The sequence below is a fragment of the Pan paniscus genome, chromosome 10 (assembly GCF_029289425.2).
Source record: "Pan paniscus chromosome 10, NHGRI_mPanPan1-v2.0_pri, whole genome shotgun sequence".
In the NCBI taxonomy this organism is placed as follows: domain Eukaryota; kingdom Metazoa; phylum Chordata; class Mammalia; order Primates; family Hominidae; genus Pan; species Pan paniscus.
In genome coordinates this window covers 5,724,218-5,742,929 of record NC_073259.2, presented here as the reverse complement: position 1 = coordinate 5,742,929, position 18,712 = coordinate 5,724,218, and the positions used below count along the sequence as shown (strand labels likewise).

Genomic DNA, 18,712 nt, shown 5'->3' with positions numbered 1-18,712 from the left:
AACCCTTACACTACCTACCCGTAACTTCTTCCCTTATCAAGCACAGGGCCTGAGCACTGCTCGTCCCCATTTGCTGATGGATGACAGCAGCTGGAGGGGAGTGTTCTGAGGGAGTGGGGAGCTGCAGGCAGGGGCCCAGGTTTGCTCTGGAGGGCATGAGTCACCCAGGGCCACTGGCTGGGTTAGTGAAATGGCTCCTTTGCCAAGGTAAGTGGGCTGATCAAGGATGTGTGTGGTCAGTAGAGGAACCTGGACCTGCCTATTTTTCTGGTTTTTTTTGGTGTTCTCAGCAGTTTAAACTTTCTGTCATCAGTTAACTCCTCTCACCTCCCAGGCAAAGCAAACTCCTACAGAGAATGGGCCCTTAAACTTCATCTTGTCATTCTCCTGTCTCTTTGCCAAAGAAGAGACTGCTGCCTCTTCCTGAAAGGACCCTTTGCTGCTGATGTGGGAAGGAGGCTGGGGAGAATGGAGACCCTGTAGACTGGTTGGACACCTTTCCTCCTGGTTTAGTGCTTTTATTTGAACTCACCATTCTCAGATTGAGGCCTTGGCTCCTGGGCATGGGAAGAGTGTTCTGAGCAAGCCCTGGAGAGGATGCTGGGATACTCCAGGCTGTGCCATCCTTTAGTAACATACCCGATTGGCCTGCTCCTGGGCCCTTTCTTTAAATTCACAGCTCCAAGTAGCCACTCTTGTGCGTGGTGGGGAGGGGAGGGCAATCAAGGAATTGGATTCGTAGTAGTATTTGTTTAGTGAGAAGCTCAGGGATGAAGAAGTCCTCAGAGCACAATTTTAGCTCCAAACTAAAAATGTAAGTGACGTCTTCTTTGGTTTCTTCCAGCGTCAACATTTGGTAGATCTAATTTGAAATGAGTTCCAGAGCTGAGGCAAGGCTATGATAGAACACAAGGCAAACAGCTGAAAACTGTAGTCAAAAGGCAGGGAAGCTGAGAAGGTGATTCAAAGAAGCCCATCTGAAATCGGAAGCAACAGGGACGCTTTTAGGGAGGTGAGTGAGAGGGATGCCCGCCTCCACCGTCTCCTGGGTAAATAATCTCCCTGCTGTCCAGGACCTGCAGCTGATCCACCCCCAGGCACCTGCTTCATCCTACTGGCTTTATAATTTCCAGTCTCTTTCCATTGCCTCGGCGCATACTCAGCCAAGCCCTGAGCCTGTGTCATTCACCAGCAAATACTTACTGAGCACGTAGCAAAAGCCAGGAACTGTTCCAGGTGGTTGGGATACATCTATAAACAAAACGGACCAATTCCCTGTCCTCATAGGGCATACATTCTAGAGGAGGGAGACAGACACTACACAATAAATGGGATAAATGAGTAAATTAGATAGCATTCCAGAATTAATGAGTGCTATAGGAAAAGAACAAGGAGAGCTGGGTAAAGGGGATCAGGAGTGTGGGCGTGGGTGGTGGCAATTTTTAAAAGGGTGGTCATTGAGAGCATGTGAGCAAAGTCTTGCCAGGAGTGAGAGAACTGGCCATGTGGATATTATGGGGTTGGGTGAAAGTGCTTTCCTCTAGGCAGAGGAAACAAAGGTTGAAACAAAGCAAGAGTCTGGCTGGCTTGTTTGAGGAGGACTCAAGCCTGGAGCTGGGCAAGTGAATAGAAGGTAAGGTCAGGGAGGTAAATGGGCTGGGGACAGGGAGAGGGGCAGATCAGGTATGTCAGGTTGGCCACTCTCAGACTTCAGCTTTTGCTCTAGTGACATTCAGATGCAGGGCAGGGTTTTGGGCAGCAGTAATCTCACATTATTTCCGCTCCCTCCGAGATGGAGTCTTGCTCTGTCACCCAGGCTGGAGTGCAGTGGCGTGATCTCAGCTCACTGCAACCTCTACCTACTGGGTTCAAGTGATTCTCCCGCCTCAGCCTCCCCAGTAGCTGGGACTACAGGCGCGCGCCAACACGCATGGCCAATTTCTGTATTTTTAGTTGAGACGAGGTTTTGCCATGTTGGCCAGGCTGGTCTCGAACTCCTGACTTCAGGTGATCTGCCCACCTTGGCCTCCCAAAGTGCTGGGATTACAGGCGTGAGCCACTGCGCCCGGCCAGTCATCTTACATTTTAAAATAATCTCTCTAGCTGGTATGTTGAGAACTGAGTATAGGGGAGTGAGGGCAGAAGCTGACTGGTTATAAGGCAAAAATCTTGGAGTCATCCTTAATTCCCTCCACCTCTCGTAGCTCTTGACTCTACCCAAACACCTAGGTCCTGGTAGCTTCAGGACCTCTCCAGCTCCCTGGACCCTGGTTGCTGGCAGAGCGAGTAGCTCAGCACCCAAATGCCTGGGACTAGAGCCCCCACGATGAGATGTGCAGGACCCAACCACTTCTCATCCCCTCCACTGCTAGCACCCATCTAAGCAATCCGAGAGTTTTCACCTGAGTGACTGGAAGGAGGGAGCTGCCATTCACTGGGATATGGAAGGCCATGAAGGGAGCAAGGTTTTGTGTTTTCTTTGTTGTTGTTGTTGTTTTTAATAGAGATGGGGTTTCGCCATGTTGGCCAGGCTGGTCTCAAACTCCTGGTCTCAAGTGATCTGCCTACCTCAGCCTCCCAAAGTGCTGGGATTACAGGCATAAGCCGCTGTGCCTAGCCCCAGAGGAGCAGGTTTTGAAGGGAAAGTAAGGGGGTGAATTTCGGGAAAGTTGAGTTGAGGTATCTATCAGATGTCCATGTGGAAATGGCAACTGGGCAATAGAATGTGAGTTTGGGGTTTGCGAGAGAGATCTGGCTGGAGGTGTGTATTTGGGGATCATTAGCATTTTGATGGTATAAGAAAAGAAAGTAAGGACCTTTAGTGGGTCTGGGAGAAGATGGGAAACCAGCAGAGGGGACAGAAAATGAGAAACTGGTAAAGCAGGATGAAAACCAAGAGAATGAAGTGTTTTGGAAAGTCGAGTGAAGAAATTCTATCAGGGCGGAGGGAGAAATTAACTGCAGCAAAGGCTGCAGATAGGTTAAGAAGATGAGGAAAGGAAATTGATTGTTGGTTTTAGCAGCTGGGAAGTCATTGATGACCTTGATAAGAGCGGTTACAGTGGAGGGCTGGGGACAATGACTGATTGAAATGGATTTAAGATAATGGGGGAGATGGGAGAAAGGAATTGGAAATAGTAAATGTGGGTTATTGGGGCAAAATGTGGGAGTAGGTAAAATCCACCCCTTCCTTGTGTATTTCGCTTCTGGGCGGAAGGGGGCCATGTGAGTCCTGCATAGCAGTGACAGTGTGCCAGTGGCCAGACGCCTCGGGGGTGGGGCCCTGAGCTGGCGAGGCGGCTGAAGAAGCTGGACATTTGAACTATTCCTCCAGCCCTCCACCCTCAGCTGCCAGGAGGGAAAGCAAATACGATTTTCTACTAGGGCCTGCCCAGTTAAAGTTCCAGTCATGGGATGAGGAGATGCTGGATAATGCAGGAGGCGTGATGTGGGAAGAAGGTAGCGGGAGAGGGTTCTGGTCATAGGACTGTCCATAGCCAGCGGGGAATTTAAATCACCTTCCTGCCTATCTCAGCCCAGATGAAAAAACCGTCTGCCAACATTTTCACTGAATTTCTAAGTCCAGGTTGCTGAAATTTCACTCGGGGCAGAAGTTACCCGTGCCAAGAACCTTTTAAGTTTTCCACTAGTCTCAGGACACCAGCTGGAGACCATCTTTTGCGAGGACTTCCTACCTGTCCCCTCCAACTTCTCTTCAGAGCCTCAGTCTTCCCATACCTAGGTCCTGGGTGCTTCAGAACACGGGCCTTCAGCTGAGACCTCTCCAACTGCCTGGACCCTGGCTGCTGGCAGACCGAGTTGCTCAACACCCAGAATTAACTTGGGACTGGAGTCCCCATGTGAGGCCACGACAGGAGGCACACAGCAGGACCTCTCAGAAGGGCCTGGAGGGGAAAGATCCCTCAGCTCCAGCCTGTAAAGAAGGTGCACTGGGATGCCCACACAAAGAGGATTCCCTTGGCAGCAAGGAAAACCATTAGCCCTGTGCTGTTTATAGATAGCAGAGAATAAAGAGAAATAAGAAGCACTGTTCATGTGTTCATATAAAAGTAATGGTTAATTTAGCAGTGAGTGACAGTGTGTTACCAAGTGTAGTTAATGACTCAGGGCCCACTGTTGGTCAGGCTCATGCCGAGGACAGCACATAAGTCCTCATGGAAGCTCCTCGCTCTTCTGTTGCTCAAGTGGAAGATCGTCAGTTTATGCCGTAAGAAATTGGCTGGAACGTTACAAGTGACACCACAGAGCGTGCTCCTTTTGAGAAGGGGGGCCAAGAGAGTGATTGCTTTCTGGGATGGGGATATGGTCTCTCCTCTCTCACGGAGAAAATGCCAGCACATTTTAGAATTTTTGAGGAGACTAGTATGGATGATATGGGGGTGCAGGTTACTGTGAACTCCACCCCCTATCCCCAGGACTAACTTCATCTTTTGATGGTGGTACCTGTGGAGGGGAAGAGGCAGAATGCCCTTCAGCACTCCTCAGTCTGTACCTGGCCCCCTTGGCTACCTCCCACCCCAACCCCTCTCACACTTCTAGGGCCTGTAGCCCCTCCTTGCAGGTGTGGACTTTGTCCCTCTTGGCAGGCTGCCAAGGAGCTCAACGAGGCAGAGGAAGGAGGTGGGAGCAGCTGACCACGGGTCCCAGAATTAAACATTGGCTTGGTTTATAGAGAAAGAGCAGGAAGCATGAATATGGGAAGGGGCTTGGGCTGGACCCATAGCTGTTTCTTTCTGGTCTGGGCTCTCCACAGTGACTGTTCCTGTCAGCTGCTGGGTTCTATCTTTCCTGTTTTCCTTCCTGCTCAGCAAACCTTGGATTGATTTATGGACTTCTTAGGCTGAATTGTTTGCTACCTTTCCTTCTTTGTCCTCATGATCAAGTCCCCCTTAGTGCCTGAATTATGGATGTGTAGAATACAACCTTGAGAAGTGGAAGGTGAAGAACTGGAGAACTGGGTTCCTCATTAACTTACAATAAACCACACATAGTTAAAGTGTACAATTTGATAAATTTTGACATATGTATATACGCATGAAACCGCTGCCACAATTGAGATAGTAAACATGTCCATCACTTCCAAAGCAGTTACTCCTGTCTCTTTCTAATTCCTTCCTCCCAACTTCACTCCTGCCATCACATCCCAGTGCAATCAATAATTTTGCTAAATGCAAACTAAACTAGTTTGTTTTTCTTAGAATATTATATAGATGGAATCATACAGTGTGTTGATAATTATGAAAATTGTGATACCACCATACCTTAGTTTGCGTTTCTTAGAATATTATATAAATGGAATCATATGGTATGTTGATAATTATGATATAGCATAATTATTTAGAGTTTCATTTATAGTTTTCACATATCAGTAGTTTATCCTTTGTTATCAAGGTGTCTTCATATATTCTAACCCACAAGTCCTTTATCAGAAATGCATTTTACAAATACTATTTTTTTCATTCTATGTTTTGTAATTTTCCTTTTCTTTTTTTTGAGATGGGATCTCACTCTGTCACCCAGGCCGAAGTGCAATGGTGCAGTGCAATGGTGCAGTCACGGCTCACTGCATCCTTGACCTTCTGAGCTCAAATGATCTTCCCACCACGGCCTCCCAAAAGTAGCTGCGACTGTAGGCGTGTGCCACCATGCCCGGAAAATTAAAAACTTTTTTTTTTTTGGTAGAGACGAGGTCTCACTATGTTGCCTAGGCTGATCTCAAACTCCTGGGCTCAAGCGATCCTCCAGCCTCGGCCTCCCAAAGTGCTGGGATTACAGGCGTGAGCCACTGCACCTGGACTGTTTTTCCTTTTTCTAACAGTGTCTTTTGAAGAGAAGGCGTTTTAAATTTTTATGAGGTCTGGTTTATAAATTATTTATTTTACAAACCATACTTTTGATGTCATATAAAGAGATCTTTGCCTAACCTAAGGCCTCATATTTTCTTCTAGAAGATGTATAGTTTTAGGTTTGACATTTAGCTCTATGTTTCATTTTGGCTTAATTTTTGTATACAGTGAAGGTATGGGTTGAAGTTCATTTCTGGGGGGTTGTATGGGTATTCACTTATGCCAGCACCATTTGTTGAAAAGACTATCCTATTTCCAATGAATTGCCTTTATACCTTCATCAAAAATGAGTTATTTGTATATATGTGGGTCTGTTGATGAATTCTACTCTGTTCCATTGATCTGTTTATTTTGACACCAGTACCACACTGTGTTCATTACTGTGCTTGAGGATAATACAAATACCAGGTGGAATTAAGAACTTCAGTTCTTCTTTTTCAAAGGTTTTTTTTGGTTTTTTTTTTGAGACAGAGTCTTGCTCTGTTGCCCAGGCTGGAGTGCAGTGGCGCGATCTCAGCTCATTGCAAGCTCTGCCTCCCGGGTTCACGCAATTCTCCTGCCTCAGCCTCGCGAGTAGCTGGGACTACAGGTGTCCGCCACCACGCCCGGCTAATTTTTTGTATTTTTAGTAGAGACAGTGTTTCACTGTGTTGGCCAGGAGGGTCTCGATCTCCTGACCTCGTGATCCACCCACCTTGACCTCCCAGAATGCTCCCAAAATGCCTCCCAAAAAGGAATGAGCCACTGCGCCTGGCCCTGTTTTTAGTATTTATTTTTTTTTTTTTGGCTATTTTGGGTCCTTATCATTTCCAGATGAATTTTAGAAAGAATTTGTGAATTTCTACAAAAAAGTCTGTTGTGCTTTTGATTAGGATTGTATTAAATCTATAGATCAATTTGGAAAGAATTGACATTTTAATGATATTAAGTCTTCTGATCCTGAATATGGTATGACTCCATTTATTTAGCTCTTCATTAATTTCTCTCAGCAATGTTTTGTAGTTGTGAGTGTACATATATCTTTCACAACTTTTGTCAGATTTATTCCTAAGTATTTAATATTTTTGATGCTATTGTAAATGGTATTTTTCCTACATTTTAATTTATGGTTGTTTATTCCTAATACATACACAATTGATTGGTGTATGCCCATCCTGTATCCTGCAAACTTGCTAAACTCACTGATTGGTTCTAATAGGTTTTTTTTTGTGCATTCCAAAGGATTTTCATTGTAGAATATCACGTCTTCTGAGAATAAAGCAGTGTTATTTTTTCCTTTTAAATCGGAATAACCTTTAATTCCTTATCTTGCCTTATTGGCTAGATTCTATGGCTAGAATCACCAGTACAGTATTGACTAGAAGTAGTAAGAATAGACACTTGTTTTATTCTCAATCTTAGCAGTCTTTTACAGTTAAGTATGATGTTAGCTGTAGGGTTTTTTTGTAGATGCCCTCTATCAAGTTGAGGAAGTTCTCTTCTCCTCATCATTGCTGGGAGTTTTTATTAGGAATGACTGTTGGATTCAGTCAAATACTTTACCTATGAAATGATCATATAGTTTTTCTTTTGTAATTTGTTAACAGGATGAGTCACATTATTTATTTATCCATTTTTTATAACAGCTGGAGACTACAACACTATGTTGATTTTTTAAAATGTTAAACCCACTTTGTATCTCTGGGATAAACATTACTATATAATATATTGTCCTATTAACATATTGTTAGATTTGATTTCCTAAAATCATTTAGAATTTTGGCATTTATGTTCATGAAATATGTTGATCTTTAACTTTCTTTTCTTATAATGTATTTGTCTGCTTTTATTATCAGGGTAATGCTCACTTTATAAAATTGGTTGGGTAAGCATTCCATCTTTTCAATTTTTTGGAAGAGTTTGTGTAGAATTGCTGTTATTTCTTCCTTAAATATTTGGAGGAGTCACCACTGAAGTCATTTGAGCCTGGAAATTTTTGTGGGATGGGTTTAAACCAAAAATGAATTTTCCTTAATAGTTATAGGGCTATTCAGACTGTTTCTTTTTGAGTGGGCTTTCGTAGTCATGTTTTTTATTTTACCTAAATTGTTGCACTTACTGGCATAAAGTTCTTCAGATCTTTTCTTATTATTGTTTTAATATCTATAGAATCTTTACTGATGATACATCTCATTTGTCATGCTGATAATTTGTGTCTTCTAAAATTTTATCAATTTTATTATCCCAAAGAACCAGCTTTTGGTTCATGGATTTTCTCTATTGCTTTCCTGTTTTCCATTTTATTGATTTCCACTCTGATTTTTATTTCCTTTGACTTACTTTGGCTTTCATTTGCTCTTATCCTTCTCATTTCTTTCTTTCTTTTTTTCTTAACTACACCCTCATTTCAGCAATAATTTCTGATTTCTTAAGGTGGAAGCTGAGGTAATTGATTTGAAACTTTTCTTCTTTGATCATTTAGTAAATCTCCTAGGTACTGCTTTAGCAGCATGCCACAAATTATGATACTGGGTTTCATTTCATTCCATTCAAGATACTTTCTAATTTCTCTTTTGATTACTTCAGTAGAGCCATAGGCTATTTAGAAATGTGTTACTTAATTTCCAAATAGGTGGCAATTTTCCAAATGTCTTTCTCTGATAGATTTCTAATTTAGTCAGAGAGCCAATTTTGTATTACTTGGATGCTTTTAAACTTACTGAGATTTGGTCTCTGGTCCAGGATATGGGCCCATCTTGGTGGAATATTCCATGTTCATTTGAAACTAATGCATATTCTGCTGTTGGACTGTTGGGTAGAATGTTCAATAAATGTCAACTAAGTTGAGCTGGTGGATATAATTTTCAAATCTGTTATATCCGTACTGATTTTCTGTATACTTATTCTATAAATTATTGAGAGAGGGCTATTAACGTTTTTAACATTTATCAGGAATTAGTTTATATATTTCTCTTTGTAGTTCTGTCAGTTTTTGCTTCATGCATTTTGAAGCTCTGTCATTAGGTGAATATGCACTTGAAATACTGATTGATTAATTGACCCTCTTGATTAATTGACCCTTTAATCATTATGAAATGACCTTCTTTACCCTTGGTAATATTCTTTGCTCTGAAGTTTACTTTGTGTGACATTAAGATAAACTTTACAGATTTATTTTGAGTAGTGTTAGCATGGTATATCTTTTTTTTTTTTTTTTTCGAGATGGAGTCTCGCTGTCGCCTAGGCTGGAGTGCAGTGGTGCAACCTCAGCTCACTGCATGCTCCGCCCCCCGGGGTTCACGCCATTCTCCTGCCTCAGCCTCCCAGCGTGGTATATCTTTCTATCCTTTTACTTTTAACCTCTTCATGTCTTTTTTATTCAAATTGCGTTTTCTTAAGGCAGCATATAGTTGAGTCTTGTCAGGTTTTAAAAGCCAGTCTGACAATCTCTGCCTTTTATTTGGGATATTTAGACCATTTGCATTTAATACGATTATCCATGTAATTAGGTTTAACTCTATCATCTTATTCTTTGTTTTCTCTTTGTCCTATCAGTTATTTGTTTCCCCCTTCCCTCTCCTCCTGCTTTTTTTTTGGAATAATTGAATATTTTTTCTTATTCCATTGTTGGCTTTCTTCTTTTCGTTGGCTTATTAGCTGTAACTTTGTTGTGTTATTTTAGTGATTGTTTTAAACTTTGTAGTATACATCTTTAACTTATCACACTTTATCTTCAAGTGATAATGTACCACTTTATATATAAGAACCTTAAAATATTACAATTTCATTTCTTTCCTCCTGACCTTTGTGCTCTTGTTATACATTTTTATATGTTATAAAATCCATATTACATTGTTTTTATTTTTGTTTAACCAGTCAATTATCTTTTAAAAAATATTTGAATAATACGAAAAACATTCTATATGTTTATCTATGTAATTACTATTTCTAAAGCTTTTTATTACTTTGTATAGATTCATATTTCTATCTGGTGATATCATTTCACTCTCCCTGAAGGAGTTTCTTCCACATTTCTGGTAGTTCAGTTCTGCTTGTGGTAGATCCTTTCAGGTTTTGCATGTCTTAAGAAACAGTTATTTCACTTTCCTTTTTGAACAGTATTATTGCTGGGTATAGAATTCCAGGTTGACAGCTTTCTCCCTCCTCCTTTATTACTTTAGCAAATGTGCTTCCTTATCACTGTCTTCTCTTTTGCATTGTTTTAAATGAGAAATTTGATGTTATTCTTATCTTTGTCTGTACATATGTGTCCTTTTTCTCTGGTGACTTTTAAGGTTTTCTCTTAAAAGCTCCATATTCTGGTTTAAGTAACGTGATTATGATGCACCTTGGACTAGTTTTTTTCATTTTTTTTTATCTTGGTGTTTGTTGAACTTTTTGGATCTATAGGTTTATAGTTTTCATAAAATTTGTAAAATTTTCAGCAATTATTTCTGTAAGCTTTTTCTCACCCTTTTCTTTCTTTCACAGACTCCCATTACATTAAGCTTTTTGAAGCTGTCTCACCACTTAGGCACACCTGTTCTTTTTTAAAAATTTCTTTTTTCTTTTCTTTCTTTCTTTTTTTTTTTTTTTTTGAGATGGAGTCTCACTCTGTCACCCAGGTTGGAGGGAAGTGGTATGATCTCAGCTCACTGCAACCTCCACCTCCCAGGTTCAAGTGATTCTCCTGCCTCAGCCTCCCAAGTAGCTGGAATTACAGGCATGCACCACCACACCCAGCTAATTTTTGTACTTTTAGTAGAGACAGGGTTTCACCATGTTGGCCAGGCTGGTCTTGAACTCCTGACCTCAGGTGATCCACCTGCCTCGGCTTCCCAAAATGCGGGGATTACAGGCATGAGCTACCATGCCCAGCAAAAATGTTCTTTTTTCTCTCTGTGTTTTATTTTGGATAGTTTCTAGTATGGTTCAAGTTCACTAATCTTTTCTTCTGCTCTGCCTACTAACATTAATCCCATCCAATGTATTTCTTTAAATCTCACACACTGTAGTGTTCATGTTCAGAAGTTTTATTTGGGTCTTTTTCAATATCTTTTATATCCCTAACTTTTGGAACACTTGCAATACAGTTATAATAACTTTTAAATATTCTCATCTGCTAATTCTAACATCTTTGTAAATTATGGGTCAGGTTCAATCTCCTTGCTCTGAGTAACATTTTCCTGATTCTTTGCTTTCCTGGTAATTTTCGATTGAATACCAGACCTGGTAATATTTTTGCTTTATGGGTTGCTGGATAATTTATTTATTTATTTATTTATTTTTGAGACAGAGTCTCGCTCTGTCGCCAGGCTGGAGTGCAGTGGAGCGATCTCGGTTCACTGCAACCTCCATCTCCTGGGTTCAAGCAATTCTCCTGGTTCAGCCTCCCAAGTAGCTGGGACCACAGGCACATGCCACCATGCCCAGCTAATTTTTGTATTTTATTTATTTATTTATTTTTACTTTTATTTTTTGAGATGGAGTCTCGCTCTGTCACCCAGGCTGGAGTGCAGTGGCACGATCTTGGCTCCTTGCAACCTCCGCCTCCTGGGTTCACGCCATTCTCCTTCCTCAGCCTCCCAAGTAGCTGGGACTACAGCCACCTGCCACCACACCCGGCTAATTTTTTTGTATTTTTAGTAGAGATGGGGTTTCACCGTGTTAGCCAGGATGGTCTCAATCTCCTGACCTCGTGATCCACCTGCCTCAGCCTCCCAAAGTGCTGGGATTACAGGCTTGAGCCACCGCGCCCAGCTAATTTTTGTATTTTTACTAGAGATGGGGTTTCACCATGTTGGCCAGGATGGTCTCGATCTCTTGACCTCGTGATCCGCCTGCCTTGGCCTCCCAGAGTGCTGGGATTACAGGCGTAAGCCACCACACCCTGCCTTTTTTTTTTGCGACAGAGTCCCACTCTGTTGCCCAGGCTGGAGTGCAGTGGCACGATCTCAGCTCACTGCAATCTCTGCCTCCCAGGTTCAAGCAATTCTCCTGCCTCAGCCTCCCAAGTAGCTGGAGCTACAGGTGCGTGCCACCATGCCAGGCTAATTTTTGTATTTTTAGTAGAGACAGGGTTTCACTATATTGGCCAGGCTGGTCTTGAACTCCTGACTTGGTGATCTGTCCACCTCAGCCTCCCGAAGTGCTGGGATTACAGACGTGAGCCACTGCGCCCGGCCAATTTCGTATTTCTGTAAATATTCTTTAGCTCTGTTCTGGGACCAGTGAAGTTACTTGCTCTTTTTATATCTTGCTTTTAAGATTGGTTAGGTAGCAATAGAAGTGTGCTCGGTCTAGGGATAATTATTCCCCGTTACTGAGGAAATGCCCTTCTGCATACTCTGCCTAATGCCTGGTGAATCTTGAGATTATTTACTCTGGCAGTGTGTGAGCACCATTACTTTTAATCATTTTGAATGGTTCTTTCCCTCACCTCAGTTTTCTCACACATATGCACTGACTAGTACTCAGTTGGAAGCTTGAGGGGGACCCTCTGCAGATTCTCCTGTCTGTGCAGTTCTGTCTTCTCTGGTACTCTGTGTCCTATGAACTGTCCTGTCCACTTTGCCAGCAGATGACAGGTCCATGGTAGGGAAAATACCAGTATATCTGGCATTAGTAGTCTTGTCTCCGCCAATGCTTATAAAAACAGAAGGAGACAGATTACTAGCTTAGTTCATTTTGTGTTGCTACAACAGAACACCTGAGATGGGTAATTTATAAGGAACAGATATTTATTTATTATAGTTTTGGAGGTTGGGAAGTCCAGGGCAAGCAGTCCACCTCTGGTGAGGGCCTTCTTCTTTGTGTCATCCCATGGCAGAGGGCAGAAAGGCAAGAGAATATTCATATAAAAGACAGAGAGCCAAATACACTTTTTTTTTTTTTTTGGACAGGGTCTTGCTCTGTCACCCAGGTTGGAGGGAGGGCAGTGGCACAATCACAGCTCACTGCAGCCTCGAACTCCCAGGTTTAATCAATCCTCCCACCTCAGCCTCCCGAGTAGCTAGGATTACAGGCACACACACAGCCATGCCCAGATAATTTTTTGTATTTCTTTTAGAGACAGAGTTTTCCCATGTTGCCCAGGCTGGTCTTGAAGTCCTGGGCTCAAGCAATCCTCCCACCTCAGCCTCCCAAAGTGCTGGGATTACAGGCGTGAGCCACTGTGCCTGGCCCAAACTCACTTTTATAACAAACACAGTCTCACAGTAATAACATTAATCCATTCATGAGGGCAGAGCCCTCATGACTTACATCTTATTAGGCTCCACGTCCCAACACTGTTGCATAGGGAATTAAGTTTCCAACCACGAACTTTAGGGGATACATTCAAACCATAACAATGACTGAAAGGGCATCTGATTTCAGCTTACTAAAAGACTACCTGACATTAAGAGCAATGCTTTCTTTGAAAAGAATTATAGACTGTGGGCTGTGCCAATGCTCCTAGACATCCATTATTTAATAAGCTCCTTGTTATTGCCACAAGTTATGTGTTAAGCAGTAATTGTTCAGTGGGGAACAAACTTTAATAGGTATAGACTGAAACTGCAGTGAAAAAAGGCAAGAGGCTGTGTAGATCTTAGATAATGGGGTGACTCTTGATCTCTGCTATGTTCCAAACATCTAGACAGCTGTCTCCTGCAGTTTTGCATGTTCTCTGCCTCCGAGATTCTGACTGGCAGTTTGGGTTGGTAATGGGAGGAGGTGAATGCAGACCATGAGGAGAATAGTCCCAGGAAATGAACAGCCTGTTTTCTAACCACAGGTGCCTTCTTCATCCCCTACCTCGTCTTCCTCTTTACCTGTGGCATTCCTGTCTTCCTTCTGGAGACAGCACTAGGCCAGTACACTAGCCAGGGAGGCGTCACAGCCTGGAGGAAGATCTGCCCCATCTTTGAGGGTGAGTAGCTCTGTACCTGACTCCAAAGCGTCTTCATTCGTGGTTATAAACCTTGTTTGGAATGACTTGAGTGATTAGTAGCAGTTCTGAGGTTAAGATAAGACCCCGAGTCTCTATGCTAAACCCTTGGTTTGTGGGCTGCATACTGAGCTAGTCAGCTGATCTATCAGAGAATGGGCGAGAAACAGCAGTGAGGATGGGGCAGAGGCTTTAGGTTAGGTAAGTAGAGTGCAAAGCCACTTTAGCCATATGTTTTAAACACATAACAATGTTGTTGTATTTTAAGACATATTTAAATCAATTATAAACATTTTAAAAGAGAACTTTAAATGAGAAAAAATTATTTCATTCATAGTTCTATCTTGGCCGGGCGTGGTGGCCCATGCCTGTAATCCCAGCACTTTGGGAGGCCGAGGCAGGTGGATCACCTGAGGTCAGGAGTTCGAGACCAGCCTGGCCAACATGGTGAAACTAAAATACAAAAATACAAAAAATACAAAAAATTAGCCAGGCATGGTGGTGGGCACCAGTAATCCTAGCTACTCAGGAGGCTGAGGCAGGAGAATCTCTTGAACCTGGGAGGCGGAGGTTGCAGCGAGCCGAGATTGCACCACTGCACTCCAGCCTGGGTAACAAGAGCAAAACTCCATCTCAAAAAAAAAAAAAGTTCTATCTTGACACAAGTATTTAAAATTTACAGTATTTAATTTCATTATTTCTCCATATATAGGATTTTCTTTACGTTTTTATTTTGAAATAATTATAGATCCACAGGGAGTTACAAAAATAGCAGTTTCCCTCAATGGTAAATTGAACTCCCAGCCTCAGACAATCCTCTCACCTCAGCGTCCCGCATAGCTGAAATGACAGGTGCACACCACCACTGTCCACCGTTCCTAGCCCAATTCTGCAGTTTCCCCGCAGGCATTGGCTATGCCTCCCAGATGATCGTCATCCTCCTCAACGTCTACTACATCATTGTGTTGGCCTGGGCCCTGTTCTACCTCTTCAGCAGCTTCACCATCGACCTGCCCTGGGGCGGCTGCTACCATGAGTGGAACACAGGTATGGTCCTCACCCAAGGGTCCATTTCCTCCTCTCGTTCTGCCACATTAACCGGAATTGGGCTTGTCCCTATATCCCCGCTTAACACGGACACACCAGAAATCACCCAAGTCGACCATGGAGAGCTTATGTCAAGAATAAGATCAAGAATTCACCAGCGTCACAGGCAAATGTCAGGAACTTTTTAAAGAAAAAACATATTCAATGAGAACTGACCACTTTTGTGTTGTTTAGCCATTTGCTTAAATCAATTTGAAATATGGTTAGTTTGATATATGGATATATGTTTTGTTCATTCATTTGTTTCGTGTATCTTCTCTCTGGTACGTTTTAGGTCTTTCAAACTTGCAATTCATCTGGACTTGCTTGTCAGGGGTGGCAGAGGCGGGAGAAAATCCACGTATAAGTGGACCCGCACAGTTCAGATCCATGTTGCTCAAGGGTCCGCTGTGATTTATAATAGCAGTTACAGTCACGTGTCGCTTAATGACAAGGGTACACTCTGAGAAACGCGTTGTTGGCAATTTCGTCCTTGGATGAACACAGCACAGAGTGCACACCCACATGGCCCAGCCCATCGCACACCTGGGCCGTCTGCTATAATACTGTGCTGAACACTGTAGGCACTTGCAGCACGATGGTAAGTATTTGTGTATCTAAACATAGTGCAACATAGGAAAGGTACAGTAAAGATGCCGTATTTTACAATCAAATGGGAACACTGCCATACAGGTGATCCACTGTTGGCTGAAACGTTGCTATGTGCTGCATATCTGCAATTTCTCCGGTGCTTATACGACTACCTGAGCCACCCATGGCAATAGAAATACTGAGTCTAATGTATGAAAAGTAACAACAACAACAAAAATATCTAGGGCAATGCTGTCCAAAAGAACTGTCTGTAATGATGAAAATGTTCTTTGCACTATCCAATATGGTAGTTCTTAATACCAGCTACATGTGGTTATTTATTTATTTACCTTTCACGGGCAGTCCCACTGAACCAGTGTAGGTTTGGAGTGACTCCTATGTGTGGTTATTGAGCACCTGAAATGTGGCAAGTGGTCTGAGGAACAGAACTTTAACATTTGCGTTGAATGTTAACTTAAACAGCCACAGGTGGCTTGTGGCTGCCCTGTCGGACGGCATGGCTGGAGAGCACGGTGGACGCTGTTCTGCTTGGATTCTTGGCACATCCCTCTCTCCTTGTCCAAGTATCTTCCAGCACCAGTCAACAAGGCCTTAGCCCTTTGAAGTGGGCTAGCCATGATTAATTCTTTCTTTTTTATCTGTTTTATTTTTATTTTTTTGAGATGGAGTCTCGCTCGGTCGCCCAGGCTGGAGTGCAGTGGCGCGATCTTGGCTCACTGCAACCTCCACCCCACAGGTTCAAGCAATTCTCTGCTTCAGCCTCCCAAGTAGATGGGATTACAGGCGCCTGCCAACACGCCCGGCTAATTTTTGTATTTTTAGTAGAGACAGGGTTTCACCATTTTGGCCAGGCTGGTCTTGAACTCCTGACCTTGTGATCCACCTGCCTCGGCCTCCCAAAGCGCTGGGATTACAGTCGTGAGCCACTGTGCCCAGCCCAATTCTTTCTTGCTCAGATAAGTTAATTCTGAACTGGAGTTTGAATCCTTTACTTGCCCGGAAAAGCATTTTTGCACGGTTAGGATGATATTCTTCATCCCTTCATGACCTGACTCCTGTCTGTGTCACCACCTCACCTTTACCTCTCTCACCTTGTACTTGATGCTCCCCTTCCAGGCACGTCTTTGTGCATCACTGCCACCACCTCCATTCCACCGTTATTTTTCAAAGGGAAAGTAAACCTTGGGGGTACCTCCTCCGACACCCCAAGATTGCATTAGGTTCTTGTTAAATGTGTCTGGTAGCACCTGCACCGGCCCCGGGCCTGCTGCTGCACTTCCTCTGACACCCCGAGCTTGCATTAGGTTCTTGTTAACTGTATCTGGTAGCACCCACACCGGCCCCGGCCCTGCTGCTGCACTTCCTCTGACACCCCAGGATGGCATTAGGTTCTTGTTAACTGTATCTGGTAGCACCGGCCCCGGCCCTGCTGCTGCACTTCCTCCGACACCCCAAGATTGCATTAGGTTCTTGTTAAATGTGTCTGGTAGCACCCACACCAGCCCTGGCCCTGCTGCTGCACTTCCTCTGACACCCCAGGATGGCATTAGGTTCTTGTTAACTGTGTCTGGTAGCACCCACACCGGCCCCAGCCCTGCTGCTGCACTTCCTCTGACACCCCAAGATTGCATTAGGTTCTTGTTAACTGTGTCTGGTAGCACCCACACCGGCCCCGGCCCTGCTGCTGCACTTCCCTCACTTTTCATCTGTTTGTTGATTTGGTTTTCCCACTAGTCATCAAGATTGTGAGGGCAGAAAAGGTGTCTTTATCTCCACAGCTTCTGTGCCTAGCACAGTGCTGGCTCTATCGTAAGCACTCAAAAATATTGATCGAATGAATCAAGGTTTAAAGATCTGTTTTATTATAATTAGTCTGGGGGCGGTGGCTCACGCCTGTAATCCCAGCACTTTGGGAGGCCAAAGCCAGTGGATCGCCTCAGCTCAGGAGTTTGAGACCAGCCTGGGCAAGACGGTGAAACCCCATCTCTACTGAAAATACAAAAAATTTGCCAGGGGTGGTGGTGCACACCCATGGCCCTAGCTAGCTACTTGGGAGGTTGAGACAGGAGGATTGCTTGAGCCTGGGAGGTGGAGGTTGCAGTGAGCCGAGATTGTGCCACTGCACTCCAGCCTGGGTAATAGAGAAAGACTTGGTCTCCAAAAAAAATCTGTTTTATTATACTTCTTTAGCTTTATATATATTTTCTTTTCTTCCTTTTTATTTTTTTAAATATCTATGTGTACTGAAACCACCCTTGACAACCAGCCTGTCAGACAGTAAAGATTTTATCCAGATCTCAGTGGAGTCCCTCTTGAAACAATTTTGTCAATTTTTGGTGGCCTGGAGCTTTTGTTTCAGGGCTTCATTAGGCCCACCTTCCTGTGGATTGCCTGGGGGTCTCTGGGACAATTCTGAGGCACATTAAATACCTGAGTATTATTTTTTGACATTGTTGACATCTCTCTTAGTGAGCCTGGTTTTACTCAGAGCCTAGCATTTGAATAGCACGAGACACGCTGTCCCGCCAAGATGAAATAATGCTTTTCTGGGTGCGCTGCAGCGTCCAGGAAAGTGAATGGTTTAGTGGAGAGAGCACCTAGCTGGCCTTCAATCACCCAGCAGATACTTGTTGAGCTCCTGCTATATGCCAGGCTCTGTTCTGAGCACCGGGAATATGGTAATAAACAAAAACAAAGACCCCACCCTCCTGGGGCTTTCATTGTAGCGATGGGAGGTAGACATAAACAAAACAAGTGAATGAGAAGTGTCTGGTTAGAAAGCAGCAGCACATGTCGTGTTAGAAGATGGGCTATGGAGGAAAATAAAACAGAGACTGTGAGTTTCATGAGTGGGATTGCAATTTTAAGTGGCATGGTCAGGAAAGGCCTTACTGAGATGCCCCTTCAGCATTGGTCTGAAGGAGGAGGGGGAACGAGTCATTGAGCTGGGGGACAAGAACTCTAGGAAGAAGGAACTGAGGCGGCACGGCACCTAACACACCCCACGTGTGCAGGGAACCGGGTGGACGTGGTAGAGCCGGTGGCTGAGGGGAATGGTGTGGGAATGGATCCAACACACCCCACGTGTGCAGGGAACAGGATGGATGTGGTAGAGCCGGTGGCTGAAGGGGCAGGGAACGGGGTGGACGTGGTAGAGCCGGTGGCTGAGGGGAATGGTGTGGGAATGGATCCAACACACCCCACGTGTGCAGGGAACAGGGTGGACGTGGTAGAGCCG

The 18,712-nt window shown here is 43.8% G+C and overlaps 1 protein-coding gene and 1 long non-coding RNA gene across 5 annotated transcripts in view; both read left to right on the top strand.

Annotated features, from left to right (window-relative positions):
• Positions 1-18,712, top strand: part of SLC6A13 (solute carrier family 6 member 13) — a 51,664-nt gene that overhangs the window by 13,762 nt on the left and 19,190 nt on the right. For 3 of the 4 annotated variants that reach the window (XM_034935078.3, XM_055095211.2, XM_003820384.5), the window contains exons 3-4: positions 13,624-13,758; positions 14,683-14,823. The exons of the other annotated variant lie outside the window; for it this stretch is intronic. In XM_034935078.3, the coding sequence (XP_034790969.1) occupies positions 13,624-13,758; positions 14,683-14,823 (276 nt within the window). The remainder of the gene's footprint in view (positions 1-13,623; positions 13,759-14,682; positions 14,824-18,712) is intronic. 4 annotated transcript variants of the gene reach the window in all.
• Positions 179-4,048, top strand: LOC130540643 (uncharacterized). The gene is made up of 3 exons (XR_008954633.1): positions 179-207; positions 845-1,012; positions 3,743-4,048. It is a non-coding gene; the product is annotated as an uncharacterized LOC130540643 (long non-coding RNA).